General features: G+C 50.4%; 9 protein-coding genes across 9 annotated transcripts; 6 read left to right on the top strand and 3 right to left on the bottom strand.

The window, feature by feature from the left end:
- Positions 1–712: 712 nt before the first annotated feature.
- ASPSYDRAFT_42072 (uncharacterized protein) lies at positions 713–2,535 on the bottom strand. Its single transcript, XM_040846402.1, has 2 exons — positions 1,197–2,535; positions 713–1,143 (listed from the first exon to the last, which is right to left on the bottom strand). Exons 1-2 carry the CDS (start codon positions 2,107–2,109, stop codon positions 1,130–1,132), a joined length of 927 nt encoding a protein of 308 aa, XP_040704155.1. The 5' UTR covers positions 2,110–2,535; the 3' UTR covers positions 713–1,129.
- A 21-nt stretch (positions 2,536–2,556) lies between these two features.
- ASPSYDRAFT_42073 (uncharacterized protein) lies at positions 2,557–4,310 on the bottom strand. The gene is made up of 4 exons (XM_040846403.1): positions 4,216–4,310; positions 4,036–4,137; positions 3,834–3,977; positions 2,557–3,771 (listed from the first exon to the last, which is right to left on the bottom strand). Exons 1-4 carry the CDS (start codon positions 4,252–4,254, stop codon positions 2,848–2,850), a joined length of 1,209 nt encoding a protein of 402 aa, XP_040704156.1. The 5' UTR covers positions 4,255–4,310; the 3' UTR covers positions 2,557–2,847.
- Positions 4,311–5,901: 1,591 nt separating this feature from the next.
- Positions 5,902–7,928, top strand: ASPSYDRAFT_42074 (alpha-glucosidase). Its single transcript, XM_040846404.1, has one exon. It carries the CDS (start codon positions 5,930–5,932, stop codon positions 7,706–7,708), a length of 1,779 nt encoding a protein of 592 aa, XP_040704157.1. The 5' UTR covers positions 5,902–5,929; the 3' UTR covers positions 7,709–7,928.
- A 194-nt stretch (positions 7,929–8,122) lies between these two features.
- On the top strand, positions 8,123–9,388 carry ASPSYDRAFT_107530 (uncharacterized protein; the record flags this gene model as incomplete). Its single annotated transcript, XM_040839882.1, has 1 exon — positions 8,123–9,388. A coding segment is annotated over one exon (1,266 nt), but the record flags the coding sequence as incomplete, so codon positions are not given.
- Positions 9,389–9,765: 377 nt separating this feature from the next.
- ASPSYDRAFT_146298 (Zn(II)2Cys6 transcription factor) lies at positions 9,766–11,843 on the bottom strand (the record flags this gene model as incomplete). The annotated part of the gene is made up of 4 exons (XM_040841608.1): positions 9,766–10,782; positions 10,829–11,588; positions 11,647–11,750; positions 11,802–11,843. The coding sequence occupies 4 exons, from the start codon at positions 11,841–11,843 to the stop codon at positions 9,766–9,768; spliced, it is 1,923 nt and encodes a 640-aa protein (XP_040704159.1).
- Positions 11,844–12,077: 234 nt separating this feature from the next.
- Positions 12,078–12,248, top strand: ASPSYDRAFT_147704 (uncharacterized protein; the record flags this gene model as incomplete). The annotated part of the gene is made up of 1 exon (XM_040841745.1): positions 12,078–12,248. A coding segment is annotated over one exon (171 nt), but the record flags the coding sequence as incomplete, so codon positions are not given.
- A 733-nt stretch (positions 12,249–12,981) lies between these two features.
- ASPSYDRAFT_86947 (uncharacterized protein) lies at positions 12,982–16,444 on the top strand (the record flags this gene model as incomplete). Its single annotated transcript, XM_040851751.1, has 6 exons — positions 12,982–13,915; positions 13,960–14,390; positions 14,436–15,473; positions 15,521–15,622; positions 15,669–15,782; positions 15,827–16,444. The coding sequence occupies 6 exons, from the start codon at positions 12,982–12,984 to the stop codon at positions 16,442–16,444; spliced, it is 3,237 nt and encodes a 1,078-aa protein (XP_040704161.1).
- Positions 16,445–17,009: 565 nt separating this feature from the next.
- On the top strand, positions 17,010–18,219 carry ASPSYDRAFT_730107 (uncharacterized protein). Its single transcript, XM_040850684.1, has 2 exons — positions 17,010–17,679; positions 17,738–18,219. Exons 1-2 carry the CDS (start codon positions 17,204–17,206, stop codon positions 17,955–17,957), a joined length of 696 nt encoding a protein of 231 aa, XP_040704162.1. The 5' UTR covers positions 17,010–17,203; the 3' UTR covers positions 17,958–18,219.
- A 1,109-nt stretch (positions 18,220–19,328) lies between these two features.
- Positions 19,329–20,498, top strand: ASPSYDRAFT_42080 (C2H2-type zinc finger protein). Its single transcript, XM_040846405.1, has 2 exons — positions 19,329–19,895; positions 19,983–20,498. Exons 1-2 carry the CDS (start codon positions 19,384–19,386, stop codon positions 20,218–20,220), a joined length of 750 nt encoding a protein of 249 aa, XP_040704163.1. The 5' UTR covers positions 19,329–19,383; the 3' UTR covers positions 20,221–20,498.
- The last annotated feature ends 234 nt before the right edge of the window (positions 20,499–20,732 follow it).

A 20,732-nucleotide genomic window follows, 5' to 3' on the forward strand; every position in this document is an offset into this window, starting at 1 on the left:
AGGACCTATCGGTTGTGTTATATCCACTTTACTCTCATAATTCATTAGCAGGAATCCTGTGTGGCTGAAAGCCCCCAATATAGAGGTTTCGTTAACTAATGAATTCTTCATCATGTTTGGCTTTGCGGAGAATGAAGAAGCAGAGAGCTACCGGCAAGCAGCGAGGAATGCTTTATTAGCAAAGGATAGATTTGGGCAGTCGATATGGCATAGCGCGCAAAAGACGACCCGGCGGTAGCGGTGTGTTTGTGTCATTAACGTAGTGACCAGAAAGAATGACCAAAAATAGTTGCATACTGTCTTGCCTATCGAAGCGGAAACCGGCCTGCATTGACACCAGCACCTATCCACAAGAAGAAATCCGTCTCATCGCTGTGGCTGCCCGCTGGCGAAATGATCAATAACTGAACTCCAACACGAAGGAGCAGGTTACCTGAAACATTCACCGAGTGCGGACATCGACTGGAGAACCTACTCTTCCGATGTAATGCACTAAACAAGACCCTGTGTATTATCCACGTTGACCTGGGCCCAACGACGAATTGACCCCGAAAGGCCGTCGGTCGCATATTGAGCATAATCGCATTGCCACGAGTAAATGTCGGTTTCTGGGTACGGAAATATCTTTCAATATTGTTTACACAGCTGATCCTATATAGGCGCAGAAGATACAGGAAGATTCCGATGGTGCCATGCATTGAGAAACATCCCCTTCGGATCGACTTCCCGCTGGATTCGCACCCATTGATCCATGTCGCCGCCATATGACTGATGAAGCTCGCTGGCGCCGACGGTGCTGAAATTCTTTGCCCAGTGTGGACGTCCATGCAGCTGGCCCATAAGAAATTCGAAAGCTTCATAGTATCCGGCACGGCTGTACGGGTCCTGCAGGAATGGACGGCATAGCGTCGCATTCATGTAAAGCGTGGGGCCTTTCCGGCAACTTGGGTCTAGATATGGCCTGGACCTCTCATTGCCCCTCGTATCGACCGCCCTGATTTCTATAGGACTGTTGATCCAAATGTTTTTGCAACTGACCGGTATCTGTGCCACATCCTGGTCCCCGTTCAGCCAGGCAGACAGACGCACGATAGCTTCTGGACCTAGCTCGAGAGGCAAAGCCCATTCGTCAGCCAGTTGAGAGTAAGGAAAGTCCATCAGAAAGCATTCTCGAGCTAACGAGACGCCTTCTTTAGCTTTGGCCCTTGCTCCGAAACCATACTGTAAACCCGAAACAAACCATTCCATCCATGGCAATATCCGAGGGAGCTTATTTGACACGGCAAGCGTCATACCCTGAATATAGGCACTGATTTTGCCGGCAAACGAAGTTGGGGGCCTTTGCACAGGTTGATCAGTTGCATCAGCGGTGAGGACGATCGCACTCTGCGTGTAGGGCAGGAGATTCACTCGGACGAATTCGTGAGACTCCCAGAGCCTGGGCCAGTTAGCCAGAACTGTCGACAATGGCTGTCTTGACTCCCTCCACTTGACGTTGACTGCATGGTCGGCTTTCAAGGTCACCTCCACGGTTACGCCCACGGCACCTAGCGACACCAAGGCGGCGCGAAATAATGCGACGTTCGAATCAGTACTGCAATTGACTAGTTCGCCATCGGCCCTAACTAAGCGAAGAGAGTCGACGCTATCAGATATCAGCCCATGTTGCAGCGAACCACCATGAGTACCGGTCGCAAGGGCGCCAGCAAGAGATGGATCGTCGATGCTACCGATGTTCGTCAGCGTCAAACCGTGCTCTTCTAGCTGCTTCCCCAAATCTCTCAATCGAATGCCCGCTTGGACTGTGACAAGACGATTCTGGCGATCGACATGTAGAATCTCTTTGAGTTCGTCAAGGTTCATCATCCAGTCGGCGGTACAAGTCAGGTCGGAGTAAGAGTGGCCACTACCCACGGTGACCAAATGGCGATCATATCGCCGCGCGAGCCGCACCACATTCTGGACTTCTTCCACTGATCGGGGCTTGATGTAAAGCTCGGGGTGCGCGAAGAACGTCTTTGCCCACGTGTGATGCAGATGGTTTGAGGAGGCCCTGGATGATACATTAATACCGTCTGCCAGCAGTTCTTGCAAAGCCGTCGAGTCCATAATACGAATATAAGAACAGCATAAGGCGTTATAGTATAAGCGTTCTCAATGAAAGCGACATGGAATGCCCTTAAAGTGCTCGAGGGCGGATGATGATATCAGCAACGTCGATCCGTGGCTTTTTCGGCCCTCCGTCATAATTGCACAATCGGGATGTGACCTAATAACAGCCAGTGATGCTGTAGGCTATACTACCCGAGTCCTACATATAGAGCATACCTGGTATTGAATTGGGAGGCTACCATGATCTAGACTTTACTAAACTTCAAAGGTCGGAGATGCGTTGAACGATGGAGCGATTGGAGTTCATGCTTCGCAATAAAACACCATGGTCGAGTACACCGGCGATCAGAAAGCGGCATGGGACACACCAGCTGATCGCGCGTAGATGTAGATGACGGCACATTAAGCAACCTGAACTTGCTTACGGTCTTTTTAGTCGATGCGAATTCATATAAGCAGACTGAAAATATTACCAAAAACAAAAACACCATGAGCGAGCTGTCGATAAATAGGCTACTCTTTGTAGAACAAACATCTAACGAACAAGCATGCCAATGGCTCTTTTGTCAACTTGCAGCCCTGGCCAATGTTATATACTTTAACCCCTTTTCTGCTTCCACTCTCCAGGAGACAACCGCGTCAAGCCTAAATTGGGCGTCTCTCGTTATCAACACTGAACGGAAGAATGGAAAATGGCATACGGCATCACTCTCCGGTCACAAATTTGTAACGCCCCTACTCTGCGTAAGCTCTGTAAATGGTCATGCTTTTCGGCGTTGAGAAGTGCAAAGAAATGCCCTGCCTGACGAAGAAGACTTGACCTTCTTCTAGAGTGGCCGTGGTTCCGTGAAACTCCATCTTGCCAGACCCTTCGGTGACAATCATAAGGCTTGGTCCAAGTATGGCATTATGAGTCTCAGTTTGATCCGCAGCTAAACAAGTCGCAAGAACATTGAACTCGCTCATTGGTGGAGCGTACTCTACAGTTCTGCCACTTAATCCCTTATCGCTCCTTTTCCTCGGCAACTCAGCCTCCTGTGAACTGTGTGGCTTGAACGTCAAAGCCTGTGTGAACAAGTCCACACTATTGCGATCGGCCCTGGGACAGAAGCCAGCGTTAAGCACATTGTCAGAGCGAGCCATACACTCAACAATGTCCCCCGAGAGATATGCGTGGATACTGTCGGCCGGAACGTATACTGCATCACCGGGCCCAAGAGTCATGTAGTTCATAAGTAGGGCTGCGACAAGGCTCCCATTGTCGAATTCAGTATACTGGGCACTCAGACGCTGAAGCATGGAAGGAATATACGGATACGGCCCAAATTGCTCTGTCGGGATCTTTTGGACCTCCTTGACGGTCTCGCTCACCATTTGCGGCGAAGCCTCCAACAAGGCCTTGCAAATCCATTTGAGGGTTTGCTCGTCAAAACGGTTCCCGCCTGGAGTATAACGCTTTAATGCAGGCAGTTTGAAGAGTGCCTGGATGTCGTTGAGGGGCTTCCAGCCGACGAATAGCTCGAACTTCGATAGGGCAACAGCTATCTCTGGCTTGTGATTGCTATCGCCGAACCTCTTGGGATCCTTGTGATGCAGCTTTTCAGCGAGTGCCTTATCTGGATGGATCTGGACCGAAAGCGCTTTGGAGAACGAGAGGATCTTTGGCTTGATTAGCAATTCTGTTTCTATTCGGCACATCATGCGACATGTGGGAACTCTACCTTGGGTAAAAATGGAATCTCAGCTCCCCAGCGTTCCATCACAGCGTCACCGACCACTTGTGGATTTTTCTTGATGTAGTCCGAAAGGAGTTCCCCATTCGACAGTACAAAGGAGGGATTACTGGGGTACGTGCCCATCCACAACTGTTTACCTATTATGTCAGCCAGTTGCCAAATGAATAGTATAACCCTTCTTGCAGACCTCTGAATACGTCTGATTTTCGTCAATTGGGCCATTGCCGGGTGTCTTCGCCCAAAGGCGCGCGGAGAGTGACTCCTTTCCCTTCTTGCCCCAAGCATCGTTCTGCGTTCACGATATCAATCAGCTTCTCGTCCTTTTGAGGCAGACACATAGATGCATGCGCGGGACATTAATACTAACCTTGACCCCACATCTCAGTTGGACAACGGGCACTGCCATCACGTTTTCCTGAATATGCGACTATATAAATGATGAAGGCTTCTCTACTAATAACACAAAGCTTGTAAGAGATACACCGAATTTCCAAATAATAAATAATATAAGCCCCTCGGGCAGTCCACAGTAGTAGTGGTAAAAATCATCAAAACAGGAATCGAGCGCAGCTTGACGTTCATATGCTGTCATAGAATTCGGAGATCGCAATAACAGTCTCCGCGGGGATATTGGGTTAAACGCAGGGCGTTCCAGCCAGCTCAACTACACGTATGATCGCTCCGGATTGGGACATGTTAGTGGACTCCGCGCAACCACAGTAGACCAACATTCAAAAAACTGCCAAGACTAGAATGGCAAGGACACAACGCGCAACTTGGAACCCTAACCCTCAGGCTGCTCAACCTCATAATGTGTAATGTAGTCTCGTGCTTTGTTTATTTACTTTATTTAGGGAGATCTCCCAAGATTACAGGGGCCAGAAGATTTAGACTTTTTCGCTATACTCTGGGATTAGAGGTGCGGTCTAACTTCAGTATCTGCATTAGGGTTGGCTGGCCAGCTACCTTACTCTTGATCAAGAACTATATACCTTCGCGCGCTAATTAAGTACCATATTGACTAGCCTCACATAGAATCGTGTAGTACATATTCACTGCCCTTAATATCAAGTTTTATTCTATATCTCTATATTATTACTAGTGATAGCTGTGCTATAACTTAAGCTAGTTTCTACTTATAATAGTCCTGACTCTTTCGACCTAAGCCAGCCGCTGATCTTGGATAGATGGGAATGGGCTAGAGCTCCAGTATTAATAGGTTGTTTCGGTCGCAAAGCAATGCCTGGTCGTGCGCACCTCCGCGCTAGCACCCTGAAACCTGCTTTGGTTATACGACTGGCTCTACGTCCCTGGGCCGGTAATGGCTGAGAGGGGGTGGAGCAAGCTTGTTAGGTAGGCCAAATAAGCATTTATCACATCAGGAAGATGGCTCTTCATGCTATGACATCGCCAGGTTGGTCTCCCTGTACGGTTTATAGACATAGCCAGGAACCCGATGCTCTGGCCTTACTCACCTCCAATGGATTCCCGGGGAAGGAAAACATCACTCCCTGATACAACCACATTTCGCGAGAATTGTATGACGTTCAAGTTGGAAAAAACTCACCGGGAATCTCACCGAAAGTTGTGCTTGCATTATTTCTCCGAACGGCGTGAAATAATAAAGTTGGAGTCATACTCCACATAGGTTAGTACCCCGTTGATACTTGGGCGATCATTTCATAATTTGCTTTAGTTCTCACTTGAATGACTCTTCATGTTACATCGCTGAGGTGAGATCAACAATTGGCCTGAAGAGCAGCCCATACATAAGTGGAGGTGGTGGGGGGATACTCCGACAGATCTCCGGATAGCTACGGTATTAGGGAAGTCCCTCGACAATCCGGGGCTTATGGGACCGGTCATATCCGACATGCGGGAAAAATATTCTGACCTTGTCCAATCGCATCTGTTGTCATGTCGATTGTTATGTTTCACAGGGAATACATGCTCGAGCGCGGGCTAATTCCAGCGGCCAAAGGTGATGTAACATAAGGAGCATAGGGTTATATAAAGAGGCAATTTGGAGACTTTCACAACACATAAAATTCAAGAAAATTATGTGTGCTACATAAGGTGAAATGGTTCTACTTCAGAATATTTTTCTACTCCTGAGTGCAACCCTGGCTGCTGCCTGGGAGCCACAGCCCTCCGCGTGGTGGAAGGAGGGCGTGGTGTACCAGGTTTATCCAGCCAGTTTCAAGGAGAGTCGCACCGAGAATGCAATCGGATGGGGCGATATCAAAGGCATTACCAACAATCTCGACCACATCCAGTCGCTCGGGGCGGACATTATATGGCTTTCACCGTTCTACGAAAGCCCGATGAAGGACATGGGCTACGACATTAGCGACTATGACTCGGTGAGCAAGCTGTTCGGCGGAAGCATCGAGGATATCAAGACGTTTATCGCAGAGGTTCACAAACGCGGAATGCGATGCCTGTTCGATCTCGTCATCAACCACACTAGCGACAAGCACAAGTGGTTCAAGGAGTCCGCGAGCTCAAAGACAAACCCCAAGCGCGACTGGTACATCTGGAAGCAGCCTCAGTATAAAAACGGATCCATGCCCCCCCCGAACAACTGGCAAGGCCAGAACAACGGCAGCGCATGGAAGTATGACGCACACACCGGAGAGTACTACCTAAATATATTCAACTACTACCAACCGGACTTGAACTGGGACAATCCCGACACGCGACAGGCCATCTTCAAAGATGCCTTGGAGTACTGGCTGGATATGGGCATTGATGGGTTCCGCATGGATGTCTTCGCCTACTACAGCAAGCCGGCCGGATTGCCTGATGTGCCCGCTAATGACAGTGACTTCCACGATGCGTCAGACCTCTACACCAACGGGCCACATGAGCACGAATATCTCCGGCAAATGAATCGTGAAGTCCTCTCCCGCTATGACGCCTTCACTGTTGGCGAGTACGCCATTGAAACCAACATGAGCATGGTCCAAGACTATGTCGGCGCATCTCGCCACGAAGTGAACACCGTCTTCCTCATGAACATGTGCGACATCGGCCGCAAGGGATTCGAGTACATCGGATGGAACCTGACAGGTTGGCGCGAGGCAATTGACTTCACGCAACGCGTCGGCAGTCCCACGACAGGAGACGGCTGGAACTCGATATATCTAGAGAACCACGATCTCCCGCGCTCAATCACGCGATTCGCAAATGATAAACCGGAGTACCGCGTCCAAGGCGGCAAGGCCCTCTCCGTACTCTTGTCGACGCTCTCCGGTACCCTATTCCTCTACCAGGGCCAGGAAATCGGCATGATCAACGTGCCAGACACATGGAAGCTCTCCGACTTCCGAGACCGTGCCGGGATAGACAACTACAATAACGCTACGCAGCACGGATTCAGTCCTAGTGAGGCCCTCGCGACCCTTCACCTGCTGGGCCGCGACAACGCGCGCACCCCCTTCAACTGGGACGCCAGTGGAAACGGATTCTCGACCAGCAATAGTACCTGGATTCGCCGAGCCAACCTCGACATCAACCTTGCAGACCAAAAGCACGACCCGAACAGCGTATACAGCTTTTGGGTGAGTATGCTGCGTCTCCGCAGGGAGCAGAAGAGCTCGTTCGTGTACGGCGAATTCGAGTTCCTCGACTGGGAGGATGGAAACTTCCTTGTATACCAGAAGACAACCAATTCTGAAGAGGTGATTGTGTTTATCAACCTATCCACTGAAGCAGGAAAGCCGCCAGTGTCTATTCCAGAGAGTTATGAGTTGCTTGTGTATACCCACGATGAACATTCGGGGGCTGACTTTGAGCCGTTTGAAGCCAGGGTGTATAAGCGGGCAGCTTCTGGCTCCACATCGAGAACAAAACCTTAGGATAGCTAGAATGTTCACCGATTTGATGCGATGAAGGATTCAAAAACAAGCTGCTTCTGCGGCAAATGCCGAACAAAGATGCGAATATTTGAGTGCAGGAGAATGATATTGCGGAGAGTGTCCTCTATCCATCGGGTTAGCCAATGGGGAAATTATAAGCTATATATATTAAAGCCAGTTACTAGCCTTCAATAGATATGAATAGACTGGAATTCCGGCAATAATAATATATTATTTATATTAATTATAGCTAGACACGGCTTCGACAACTGTCACGTGCAACTCCGCCATCTACGCCAGTGCTGATTTCCCGCGCTTCATCTTCACTCTACTTCAATTCCTCATTCATCTAACAACATGTCTGTCTTTTTCCCCCTACTTGCTGGAGACCCCGATCCCAGGGTCATACATCAGGATACGACCCCTCTGGTTCTAGACGAGCCGACCCTCACCCTCTACAACCGCGCAATCTCCAACCCCTCCTCACTAACGGATCAGGAACGCCGACTCATCACCCGCCGGCCTCCACAGGACGAGGAGAATTCCCTGTGCCGAAATGCATGCGGGCTATCTATGGACGAGCTCATCGCCAAAGCTATCAATAGCAACAATAGCAACAACAACAACAATGATGATGATGATGATGATGATGATGATGGCCCTGGACCCGGCCACAGCCTGAGCCTAACCCTCCCACTAAGCTACGGCGAAGCCAGGCTTCTAAGCGCCGGTGTGATCAACGTAGTCCAGAAGCAAGGATTCAAAATCCTGTCCGAGACGGCACGCCTCAGCCCCGGGGACCGGGACCTCAAGGACCGAGCCATGGAAGCAGCGACGACAGACGATATCAGGATTGCTAAGCAGGTAGCGTGGCGGGTTTTAGGGCGATGGAGGAGAGCGCGGGACGCTGCCACTAAGACACTAAACGCGGACGACGCCAGGAATATCAAGCTGGCAAGTAAGGTTCCGTGGCAGGAACATGTATTACAATCCAGTTCAACGTCAGCTGGAGTCGGGGGTTGCTTTGGCCTGGTGGTATTCTACCACGAAAACGAGGACGAGAAAGGCCGTCTCGGCTCATATAAATCCCAAATCGGAAAGGCCATATACCACTCCCTGCACTATTCGCCCGCGCTGGTCAAAGACGAGACGAGAACCCGCTTCGCCCTGCACTGGGTTTCTCTTCCTAATCTTACTACCTCAGCCTCGGGTGGTGATGATATTAACAACGATGACATGGACCTGACCGCACTCCGTCGCAGATTCAGCACAATGGTTTTGCATGATAACAACGAGAATAACGAGATCCCCGTCGCCTATCGCCGCGATGCCTTCCTTTACCTAGATGAAGAGGCGTTCTGCTCGCGTGAGACACCGGGGCCATTTCTCTGGCTAGCTGAACCTGAACCTGAAACTGGACCTGAAACTGGACCTGAGCCTCAGCCATCGACTGCAACAGAGTCACGGCCCGGGACTGCAGATTCCCAACCCCTAAAAGTCTCCATCAAACACATTGTCCCGACCTTATTTGCAAGGCTCGTCCAGCGCGATCTCCAAGGTGAGGCGAGACGCAAGCCCTACCGGCATACCTCGGAGCTGAGCAGGTTGCACGCGGCTACGGCGTTGGATGTAAGGCATGGAGGGGATGGGATTTGGCCGCCTCCTTCGAGACTTCAGTAACTACCACCGCAAGGCAGTGATACCAAGCTGTATACCATGGCGAAGGCCGCGAAAGTAGGTTCGCAATCAACGTTGGATAACGGTATGAGCGTGTAGGAGTTTAGGCTAACAATTAAGGTGTATGAAGTAATGCCCATTATCCTCAATCTGCGGACATAGTATACAACCAAATATCCAATGGAGAGGATATGGAGCAGTCTACTTCCAGGCAACCAATTCAGCGCGTTCAATTCATCACAGGCCAGTGACCATTGTCAAACAGACGCAAAAGAGGGCCAGGAAAGGCCTGACAAGTCGAAGATAGCTAAAAAGGACTTCAGTTACTCTGTCAGTGCTACAAACGAATATATCTTGATGCATCCTGGGCCACTTTAATGTCATGAATGATGTATAATATCCAGATCATGCTCCCTTTCCCCCTTCTTCACCTTCCACGCCGCACTATGCCCCAGCTGCACAAGCTGCATCACAAACTCACAAATCTCCTGAATATGCCCGATCTCCTCCGCGCACAATTTCTCCGTTGGGATCTTGCGCGTGATATTTCCAATCTCCGACAAAATCAACAAGTCGCTATCTGCCGGCTGGCCCAGGGGGTGAATCAGGATGTTAATAAACAGCGGCATCGCCGCCATAGGCCCGTAATGAGAGACTACCCAGACAGAATCCTCTTTCCAGAAGTCAACGACTGTGTCTAGGAAGCGGAAGATGGAGCGGCTAGCTTCGATAGAGAGGTCGGCGCTCGAGTGTACGACGCTGTGGAGGTCGTCCGGGAGATTTCGCTCCAGATCGCCGCATTTCCGCACGAGGGTGTGGATGTTTATCATGGTGGAGAGGTAGTCAAGCTGCAGGTTTATCAGGCGTGTGCGGTCTTCAGGGTTCATGCTTGATGGGAGGGAGAGGGAGTAGTCTGCTGGCGGGATGGAGAGTCTCGGACGGTATGGCGGGTCGGTGGATATTCTCCATTCTTCGAGCTCGTCGTCGAGCTGGCGAACGTGTGCGAGGAGTTCGCCTTCTGTGTATTTAAATGCGCGTGGGGAGCAGAGGAGGCGGCTGGCGTTTTCTTTGATCTTTGCGAGGTTCGTGTCTCGTGGTTGATTGTGCCAGGTTGCCTGGGGGCTGTATTCGCCCGGGTGACTCACGTCGCAGTAATCCGAAGTCAGGAGTGGTGTGTTGTCGGTGCGAAGGGAGGCGTCTTTGTCGAAGCAATAGCATAGCCAGAAGAGTCGTCGGATATGGAGCCTGGTCTGCTCGTCGAATGTGGGAATGTGCTGGGGGACGATAACCAGGCCGGACAGGAGGATGTGGCCGCCGAGATCGCATACCATGCGGCAGGCGTTGGTAAATAATATTGAGGCTTCTCGGCATTTGCCTTTCATTTTTTGATACGCCCACTAGCAATGTGAGTTACAACACTAATCATAGGTTTAGGTTACCTACCAGTAGAAGGGTAGCCTGTAGGCTGTCCAGATTCACAGCACCATTGACGACGGTTAAATGACGCTTGGCTTCATGAATACAGCAGTCTGCTTCAGGGAAAGAGACGAATTGCTGAGCTTCTTCTGTGCGTGCGACGAGCGCGAGCATGGCCCACAGACACGCCTCTGCTGATGACCGAGTTCCCAGGTCGGATGCTTTTACATCGTATGCTCTGAAGATGGTTCCCTCAAATAGAGCTCTGTCCAGGATAGGAAATACAATCGAAGTCTTTGACCTTAAGAAAGCACCAAAGAGATACCGAGAGGCAGGTTCAGGAGGAAGTGGTCTCTCTCGCTCCGGCAGCACAGGCGAGGAAGCAAGACATGGAACAGTGCCAGTGGGGTTCCCAAAGATGTCAAAGTTCTCCAGAAACGACCGCTGTCCTGTCCCTTCATATATCCACTGTCGACCGCGCGACGAGAGGATTCCCACGCCCTTGAAATACCAGTTGTTGCCGAGCTGACATCGCGACAGCCTGTAGGCGGGCGCAGGCGTCTCGGATGTGGGATTCGCCCGAACGGTTTGGACGTTCTCGCCTACTTGTTGCCCTGTAGCTGTGGGAGTATATGTTGTAAAATAAGGAATCTGTCTTGACGCCTCGGGGAATGTTCTTTCCCACGTCGAGGCGCCAACAGGGGTACTCACAGACGAGGCAGACCGGATGACCTCCTCAAGCTGTTCCACCCGCTGGGACAATTCTTGCACAACATCAGTGGTAGTTCTACGACCGCTGTCAGATATCAACCTTTCCAACAAGTGATTAAAAATGTCAGATGTACCTCTTGTTTGGGTCTTTGTGGATGACCCTGTCAAAAGTACAAGACAGGCCCTGACTAGTGCACCAGTCGCAAGTACCCCCCGGGGATCTGATCAAGCATTGAATCTGATAAGATCAATGTCATTAATTTCCAAGATCGAACGAGAAATGACGCACCTTTCGCTTGTAGCAGACGTCGCAGGCGCGACGAGGAGGCATTTCCCTTATCAGATCAACATCGTCGGAAGACGGAAGCAAAGGAGAAAAGAAGCGGGAAGAGTGGAGAGTCGGAGAGACGGAGTCCGATTACTAATAATATGGTAATTACACTGAATACTGAAGTACGCAGGTGTTGGAATGTCAGATGTGACCATCCCCTTATAGGAATACAGAGTATTTAATAAGACAAGTTAGCCATGTTGTAACAAACGAATGCCGACATCAACAGGATAAATCACCGCCAACGAGCTCGGCATTGTTATGCAGTCACTGGGTTTGAACCCACCCGAGTTGAAACTACAGGGCCCGATGAACGAGGTTGACACAGACAGAAGCGGCTGTATTGAGTTCTCTCGTGTTCTCGTATCCCCGTATTCTATGACTCGGCCATCCCACGGGCACTGACGTGATCTGGAATTTTTAGCCATGACGGCGCACAAGACAAACGAGAAGCACTTCGGGGGTAATTTTGATGAGATCATCCACGAGGCTGACGAGGATCGCGATGGCTAGATTACTTGTAAGACAATCCAATTAACGGGTAACTACAGGTCTTTGTTGACAGTTAGGTCGGTAATGAATTTGTCCAACTCCTCGCAGGGAAGCACAGTACTTGCGAGATTTCTTGCGAGTTCAGGAGGCGAACGTGGGGGACATCTGGCTCTGGAAGAATTAAAAAGGATTGCCGATTGATTGATGTGTCGAATTGAGCCTGGAACAGAACAGTAATATTATCATAATCGAAAAATCAATAAGGGTGTGGAGAGTCTTTCCGTCTCCGATTACTAATGGCCCATCTGGTCTCTCTGGTCGAATCAAAACGGATTAAAGTAAACAAACGCTTTCCGACCCCGATTATCTAAGGTAAATCGCGTCTTATCAGATCCGAGGCCGCCCAATGATTCGCTGAGATGGAGCCACCGGTACTGCGCCTCAGGGTTGGCATTATCGAGCTCCCACCAGGGCACCCTTTCTTACTCGATGCGATTTTTCTTACATCAGGGGAGGGGAGACGTGGACCCTTGCAGGTCCTCCGTCGCCGAACATGCTGCTACTGTTAGTTATTATATGTTTGACCCCCCAGGTCTGCCGGCAATGATCTCGCCCCAACCGCAAGCTCGCTAGCAAGCCCATCAGCATGGCCAGCAACCTGCTCGACCCGAATGCGCTGCTGAGTATACGCCAGCGGTCAGCGAGCGAAGCAGACACGGTGGTCTCGGTCGAGCCCTCGTTCTGCACCGGGGAGACCACCGCGGCGCCGAGTCTCGTCGTGTCCGACCCGAAACAAGCCCTCGAGCCAGACCCCGGCACCGAAGCCGACTTTCATGTTCCCGACAATCCATTCGACTACAGCCCCGGCCAGCTGAATAAACTGCTGAATCCGAAATCACTCGATGCGTTCAGGGCGTTAGGTGGGCTTGAGGGGTTGGCTCGCGGGCTGCATGTTGATATCAATGCGGGCCTTAGCGTGGATGAGGATACACAGGCGTCTGCTGCCAGGACTCGAGTATACGGACGAAATCAACTCCCGCCGAAGAAACCAAAGTCGATCTGGAGACTGATGTGGATTACGATGCACGAAGCGGTCCTGGTCATGTTGTTGGTGGCGGGCGTGATATCCCTTGCGCTGGGTCTGTACGAGACGTTCGGTGTGCATAAGGAGGCTGGCAGTCCGACGTCTGTAGACTGGGTAGAGGGTGTTGCTATTCTCGCGGCGGTTGTTATTGTCGTCATAGTCGCGTCGCATAATGACTGGCAAAAGGAAAAGGCGTTCGTCAAGTTGAATACGAAAAAGGATGATAGGGAGGTGAAGGTGCTCCGGTCTGGGAAATCGATGCTTATCAACGTCAGTGACGTCGTCGTGGGAGATGTTGTCTATCTTGAGCCTGGGGACCTTGTGTCTGTCGATGGTATCCTCATCAATGGCCACAACGTCAAGTGCGATGAATCGTCTGCCACCGGTGAATCGGATGCGCTGAGGAAGACGGCCGGCGCACACGTTTTTGATATGGAGACGAAGAGCACAAAGGAGCCTGATCCTTTCATCATTTCCGGTTCGAGGGTTATCGAAGGTAAGTCATCTGCAACCCGGCAAGAAACAACTACTGATTTGCAGGCATTGGAACGTTCCTCTGCACCTCAGTCGGCGTCCACTGCAGCTTCGGCAAGATCATGATGTCGATCCGGACAGATATTGAGTCAACACCATTGCAAAAAAAGCTGGAAGGCCTAGCCGTGGCCATTGCAAAGCTCGGTGGTGGTGCATCAGCCCTCATGTTCTTCATCCTCCTCTTCCGCTTTTGCGCCTCTCTGCCTGAAGACCACAGACCCCCAGAGGAGAAGGCATCTACATTCGTCGACCTTCTCGTCGTGGCTATTTCTCTTATAGCCGTCGCAGTGCCCGAGGGTCTCCCTCTCGCTGTAACACTCGCGCTCGCCTTTGCCACAACCCGCCTTCTCAAGGAGAATAACCTGGTGAGAGTCCTCAGGGCGTGCGAAACCATGGGAAATGCCACATGTATCTGCTCGGACAAGACAGGAACCTTGGTGCGTTACCACAAAAACGAGGACCGGGCTCTCGCTAATTGATAGACCACGAACAAAATGACCGCTGTCGCCGGCTCCTTTGGTGCTTCCAGTTTCACCTCCGATGTCTCTTCATGGGGGTCGAGCCTGTCCGAAGGCATGAAGAAGCTCCTCATCCAATCTATCGCCATAAACTCCACCGCATTCGAAGGAGACCAGGACGGTGCCCTAACATTCATAGGCTCGAAAACGGAGACTGCGCTTCTCCAGCTTGCCAAAGACCATCTTGGTATGCAATCTCTGGCAGAAACGCGGGCCAACGAAGATACCGTCCTCATCGAGCCATTTGACTCAGTCAAGAAATACATGGCTGCCGTTATTAAAGTCCCCTCGGGATACAGACTGCTCATAAAGGGTGCGTCGGAAATCGTACTCCAGTTCTGCACGACGCAGATGGACGTATCAACTGGTGATATTGAGCCCGTGGATCGCAAAGCCACAGAAGATGCCATCACGGTGTTCGCAGGAAAGTCTCTCCGCACAATTGGAATCGTATACAAAGATTTCAAGGAGGTTTCTGATCTCGAGAACTTGAACGATCTCACACTCCTCGGCGTGGTCGGTATCCAGGATCCAGTGCGCCCTGGGGTTCCTGCAGCCGTCCAGAATGCTCGTCGTGCTGGCGTGAGGACGCGGATGGTCACCGGGGACAATATAATAACCGCCCGGGCTATCGCCACAGAATGTGGTATCTTCACCGATGGAATTGTCATGGAAGGACCTGAGTTCCGCAGATTATCAGAAGAGGAGCTGGATAAGATTATCCCCCGCCTGCAGGTCCTAGCCCGATCATCCCCTGAGGACAAACGTATCTTGGTCACTCGTCTCAAGGCCTTAGGGGAGACTGTAGCTGTTACCGGTGATGGTACTAATGATGCGCCTGCACTGAAGGCTGCAGATGTAGGTTTCTCCATGGGCGTCTCTGGCACAGAAGTAGCGAAAGAAGCGTCTGAAATCATTCTTATGGACGATAACTTTACCTCGATTGTCACTGCGCTGAAATGGGGACGCGCTGTCAACGATGCCGTGCAAAAATTCCTCCAAGTATGTACCCATCTCCAGAGGCTATTTCCAGGCTAATAGATGGATAGTTCCAGATCACCGTCAACATCACTGCCGTTTTGCTCGCGTTCGTCACGTCCATGTACGATAAAGACATGGAGCCGGTGCTCAAGGCCGTGCAACTTCTCTGGGTACGTGGATCTCACTCGTTCTCATTTGCCTGCTAATCCTTAATAGATTAACCTTATCATGGACACCATGGCCGCCCTAGCCCTAGCCACAGACCCTCCTACAGACGCCATCCTCGACAGGCCCCCGCAGCCAAAATCTGCACCGCTTATCACGATGAACGTGAGTTACCCCATACTATACCGTAACCACAGCTAATCAATAAGATGTGGAAAATGATAATCGGACAATCCATCTTCCAACTCGTAGTAATCCTCGTCCTGTATTTCGCCGGCGGGGCCATCCTGCAATACGACGTCAGCATCGCCAACGAAAAACTCCAACTCGACACCATAATCTTCAACGTCTTCGTGTGGATGCAGATCTTCAACGAGCTGAACTGCCGCCGCCTCGATAACAAACTGAATATCTTTGTCGGCGTGCACAGGAACTGGTTCTTCATTGCCATCAACGCCATCATGATCGGGCTGCAGGTTACCATCGTCTTTGTCGGTGATAAGGTCTTTGATATTGACCCCGATGGCCTGGATGGTTCGCAGTGGGCTATTTCGATTTTGATAGCCGCATTTAGTCTGCCCTGGGGCGTTGTTGTGCGGCTTTTCCCTGATGAGTGGTTCGCTTGGTGTGTTTATCTTGTTGCGCCGCTGTTTGTCGTTTGCTACAAGTATATGGCGAAGGGGTTCCGTCGGCTTGGAGGGCTGTTTAAGAGGTCTGGCAAGGCGGCTATAGGGGAGGATGGGAACTCAGCTCAAGATACGGCGAAGGATGAGAAGATTCCTGCACCGCCGCCGATTTTTGTTGATGTGCAAACGGAAAAGGCGTGATGCTGGGGCAATAATTAGCTCCTGCGGCAGCTTACGTCTTGTAGGATGTAAAACTGCATTATGTAGGATTGTCATTTCTATCAACGTCTAAATCAAATTGGATTGAGTATCTCTGGGGCTTGTGGCCCTCCCTGTACTTGCATCTGGTCAATCAAGTAGTGACCCCATATCGATTAGAGTTAAAGAGAAGAGGGTAGGTAATACAATTTCACGGAGGGGAAGTTAACGAGTTCCATAGTATCATATAGAAGGCCAGTATACCAGGAAACGGCAGGACAGGAGTGGATGGAGAAGAGAAAGTAAATAGATATTCAAGGGAGAGCCCGCGCTTATAAGGTAGATTGGGCGCCCACTCAACCCGAATCATTGGACATCAAACCCAGCGGAGGCACCGTCAGGCGACGAGCTTTGATTGGGCAATCGTTCAAAATATGGGCTGTGGCTTCAAAGCGCCCTGCTGAAGAGGCGATCGACTGCAAAGCTGATTGGACGGTGTGCGTTTTTCCGGGGTTCTCCGCGGCTTCCTGAGTGAACTCGAGAGTGCGAAGCAGAATTATTCTCGGGACGGCTCTGAAGAATAATAAAAATTACATCTTGGGGAAAGAATGTGGGAGTTCGTTCAAAGCATCGCCTTAGCATGGCGAGGCGTAATAGATGGGTATAAATTGACCCTTCGTCCACACCATCTCTATTCAATTGCTACGAGCAGACGCTCTTCTTCCTAACAGTCCTCGGAGCCTTATTATCGATCCTTAAGTCATGAGTTCCTCACCATTCAACTCTGGGTGGCATTCTCGCTTGAGCGATGACTTGACACGCCAAATTTCTGGTACCCGCGGTCCATCACCACCCATAGATAGCATTCCACCAGGGTTCGTGCTGCTTGATTGGGATGATGTCGCACCGTTCCGTCACCCATTATCCCATTATATACCCCGGACCCCTGCCCAAACGCTCGGCCCCGGGTTTACTTCCCCGTACGATAACCAAGCTCGCACCCTATGTCCATACACCGAAGCTGAAACGGATGGTGAGCTGAATGATTTCAATTCGCATCGGCCATCCAATATCCTGTCTCAGCTAAGCGGCCAGTCTGCTGTACTTGAAACCCCCTCAGAGCCCCATGGTATCGACCAGCCCGTGCAGGCGCAAATAGAGCGGCCTCATATACCTCAGTCGGCATCAAACCCACGGCGCCGACGGGCGTATCCCAGATCCAAAGCCCAGGGGAACCGGTACCAGACCCGTTCCTCGATTACGAAGTGCACAGGCTGACGTTCTGGTTGTTAATAGGGTAAACAAACCACAATCTGTTGCTGGGAGATTCCAATGCAAATGGGCAGGCTGCACCAACACCGTCGGCTTCTCGCGCAAAGGTGAACTGCAGCGACACGTTAATACTATCCATCTCTCACCGCGATCGTTTGAGTGTCCCATGGTGAGTTGTGAGTGGACCTTTAATAGGAAGGATAACCTGAACCAGCATATACACCGTGTGCACGAAGCGAATTAGATTTTGTGCAATCTGTTCAATCGGTTAGAAGGCGTCATACAGGCAGGCGAAGGCTTTGGTTTGGTCCATACTTATTCGGGAATATGACAATTGCTGGGCTAGGTACGGGTTAGGCCGATTCTATTTGGATGTATGACATGGCATGTATATAAGGCGTTATATTGTCTTTGAGTCCCATGACATAGTTATTAGTTGGTCATTGTCAGTTGGCGTTTTCTTCAGTAAGTTCATGCTGCTACACGACGTTGGTTTGATTCAAAACGCCTCTTACAATTCGTAAAATAGTGGGTTGGCTAGCGATGAATGGTATTTGTACACATTGTACGATTTTGTTGTGCGTGGCCAGTAAATACATATATATGGTTTAGCCAGATGTACTACCCACATCTCGGTCTGTGAGGCTGGGGGTCCTCCTGGCTCTACAAGTAGCGTGAAAGAGTACATTAAGCCATTCCTACACAAAGTCTCGACCGGTGTATAGTATTTTCAGTCCCATAAGGTGCGGTGCCCACCAGATGTGGCGGGTCATGGCATAGGTGCCTGAGCTGGGTGGCCAGCACAGTCTCGGCCTAGCTGTATGCCAAATAATTATTAGTATAAATAATCAGGCTTTAGTAGACCAATATTTCAGCAGAAGAAAGATACCCCGGGTCTAAGGTCTATATATAATCCAGAACGCCTGCGTATAAAAGTTTGTTCATGCAAAGAGGTAGAAAAAAGTATAAAGTTCGTATAACTAACAGGAGAATTGCTGAGGGAAGGTGGTGCCAACCCTGCCTACGGAGTAGTCAACCCCCACTTTGACATCGGTGCCTTGTTACCTGAAAATTTCGGCAGCCTTTCCTCTGCAACTCCTCAGACAGGTTGAAAAGTCTAAGCAATGCTTGGCCCGACCGGACGTGATGGTGAATATTATGGTTACTGATAGATGGGAATCCAGGAATATTATATAGATTCTATAACAAAGGAAGCATGAAAAGAGAGTTTCACTTGAATCGGTCTTTTTGAGTTGCAGGTTTCTTTCGAACATGAGAGCACGGGGCTGTGCTGTGCATCAGGCATATTGTGTTTTGAGGCAGGGCTGAATGGGGGCTTGGCAGGGACGGGGCTGAATAAATGAATGATTTACTATTTGTTACTGCCCTGCGACACCCCTCATGCCGCAGCCTGGACCGCTACAACTGTGCCAACAGCGACTGCACGAAAGTCATCAACGAATGATCGTGGAGGACGGACTGGATGGTCCACCCGCTATTTTTTCCCCCCATGTCGTGTTCTTGGCAACATTTAGTAGGTATATAGTATGTCTCCTGGAATTAAACAGCTACTTCTTTTTCCTTCCTTCCTTTCTTTCATCGACTTACTCATAATCTCATTTTGTTACAGCAAATAACGTTTCTCTGGCATTCGGCCTAATTGTTCTGCCATGCCGTACTTTCCTCCCAACACTGAGCGGCCTCTCCCTGACCATTTAGATGAGCCATCTAATGACTGGGGCACCCCATACAACCAGCCTGCTGGAACCCCGGATCTAGTGAGGTCCACGGGTCTTGATACTCAACCTGCACTCTCCATGATCGAGATGTTCAATTATCTCCTGCGTTTCTACCACTCCCACACACCTGCGCCCTTTGTCGACCCTACACATAACCTTCCGGTCCAGGCTCCCGGTCTTAACTCAACCAACCTAGGTTCCCTGCCCCAAGAAGACCGCTCAAATGGCATGGCTGCTGGTTTTAATGAGCCATCTATGCAGAGCCAGATTGCCAACCTGCATGGCTTCAACCAAGCACTTCCCGACATCGATCCCTCCACGCAGGACCCAATCCCAATTCCGGCGCAGGGACTGGAACCGCAACCAGCACCTCAAACGCCTCAGCCAGCACCAAGACGGTGCGGCCGAAATGCGCGCTCGCGACCAAGACCCTATGAGAGACGGTAAGTAACTTGACCCTACACACTGCCTACCTACCCACTGGGGATCGCGGGCCTTGTTCTGACCCGTTCCGTTCGGACACTTGACAGGCACGACAACGAGCAATCGACCGGTGTATTCCGATGCGAATGGAAGAATTGCGGCCAAACCTTCAGCCGCAAGGGAGACAGAAACCGCCATGTCAATACAAAGCATCTCTCGCCGGGGTCCAACGAGTGTCCTCACTGCGACCGTACGTTCAACAGGCGGGATAACCTGCGTCAGCATCTGAGTAATGTGAATCGTGGGGGTAACAACCGGTCTTCTGCAAGAGGGGTGTTAGAGTAGGCTATTGCACAAAACGTTCGGTCGATTACCTGGTGGTTATTCGAAGGCGAGCCTAGCTGGACATTGATCGGGTTTGGGGTTGGTTGGGTTTTGGGAATTTGGATGGCGTCGGACTATTACTGATAAAGTACGGAGTTGGTAGGTAAGTACAGTGCGGGCATTGTTTGGATGTATGCGGATGGTATGGATTAAGTACATTGTTTTTTTCATAACTTATAGTTAGACATTAGTTATACATTTATGCAGTCATTTTATGCAGACACCCAGCGGGGTTGGACCATCTGTCATCACCCTTCTAGAAGGGATGGGAATCCCTTGGCACCTAATAATCAGCACATACTGTACATCTTGCGATTTCTTAAGTGGTTTATGTCATCAATTCCTGCCTCGAATGTTCTTAGTTTGCCGTTTAGACTGTTCGCTGATACGGGGAACATCTTCGAGGTTTGTATCAACGTGGTGGATTTGAAACAATCCAGCATTCACAAATAAAAGATATTTCTCTTGAATTC

The sequence above is a fragment of the Aspergillus sydowii genome (assembly GCF_001890705.1).
Source record: "Aspergillus sydowii CBS 593.65 unplaced genomic scaffold ASPSYscaffold_3, whole genome shotgun sequence".
NCBI classification, from domain to species: domain Eukaryota; kingdom Fungi; phylum Ascomycota; class Eurotiomycetes; order Eurotiales; family Aspergillaceae; genus Aspergillus; species Aspergillus sydowii.

Bases quoted from the DNA above. Each gene is read 5' to 3' on its own strand.
- ASPSYDRAFT_42073 (XM_040846403.1), bottom strand. From the start codon at position 4,254: ATGGCAGTGCCCGTTGTCCAACTGAGATGTGGGGTCAAG. The intron at 4,138-4,215 runs GTTAGTATTAAT...TCGTGAACGCAG, and splicing joins AACTGAGATGTGGGGTCAAG to AACGATGCTTGGGGCAAGAA. The intron at 3,772-3,833 runs GTAGAGTTCCCA...ATCAAGCCAAAG, and splicing joins AGATTCCATTTTTACCCAAG to ATCCTCTCGTTCTCCAAAGC.
- ASPSYDRAFT_42074 (XM_040846404.1), top strand. From the start codon at position 5,930: ATGGTTCTACTTCAGAATATTTTTCTACTCCTGAGTGCAACCCTGGCT.
- ASPSYDRAFT_730107 (XM_040850684.1), top strand. From the start codon at position 17,204: ATGAGTTCCTCACCATTCAACTCTGGGTGGCATTCTCGCTTGAGCGAT. The intron at 17,680-17,737 runs GTACCAGACCCG...GGTTGTTAATAG, and splicing joins TCCAAAGCCCAGGGGAACCG to GGTAAACAAACCACAATCTG.
- ASPSYDRAFT_42072 (XM_040846402.1), bottom strand. From the start codon at position 2,109: ATGGACTCGACGGCTTTGCAAGAACTGCTGGCAGACGGTATTAATGTA.
- ASPSYDRAFT_42080 (XM_040846405.1), top strand. From the start codon at position 19,384: ATGCCGTACTTTCCTCCCAACACTGAGCGGCCTCTCCCTGACCATTTA. The intron at 19,896-19,982 runs GTAAGTAACTTG...GACACTTGACAG, and splicing joins CCAAGACCCTATGAGAGACG to GCACGACAACGAGCAATCGA.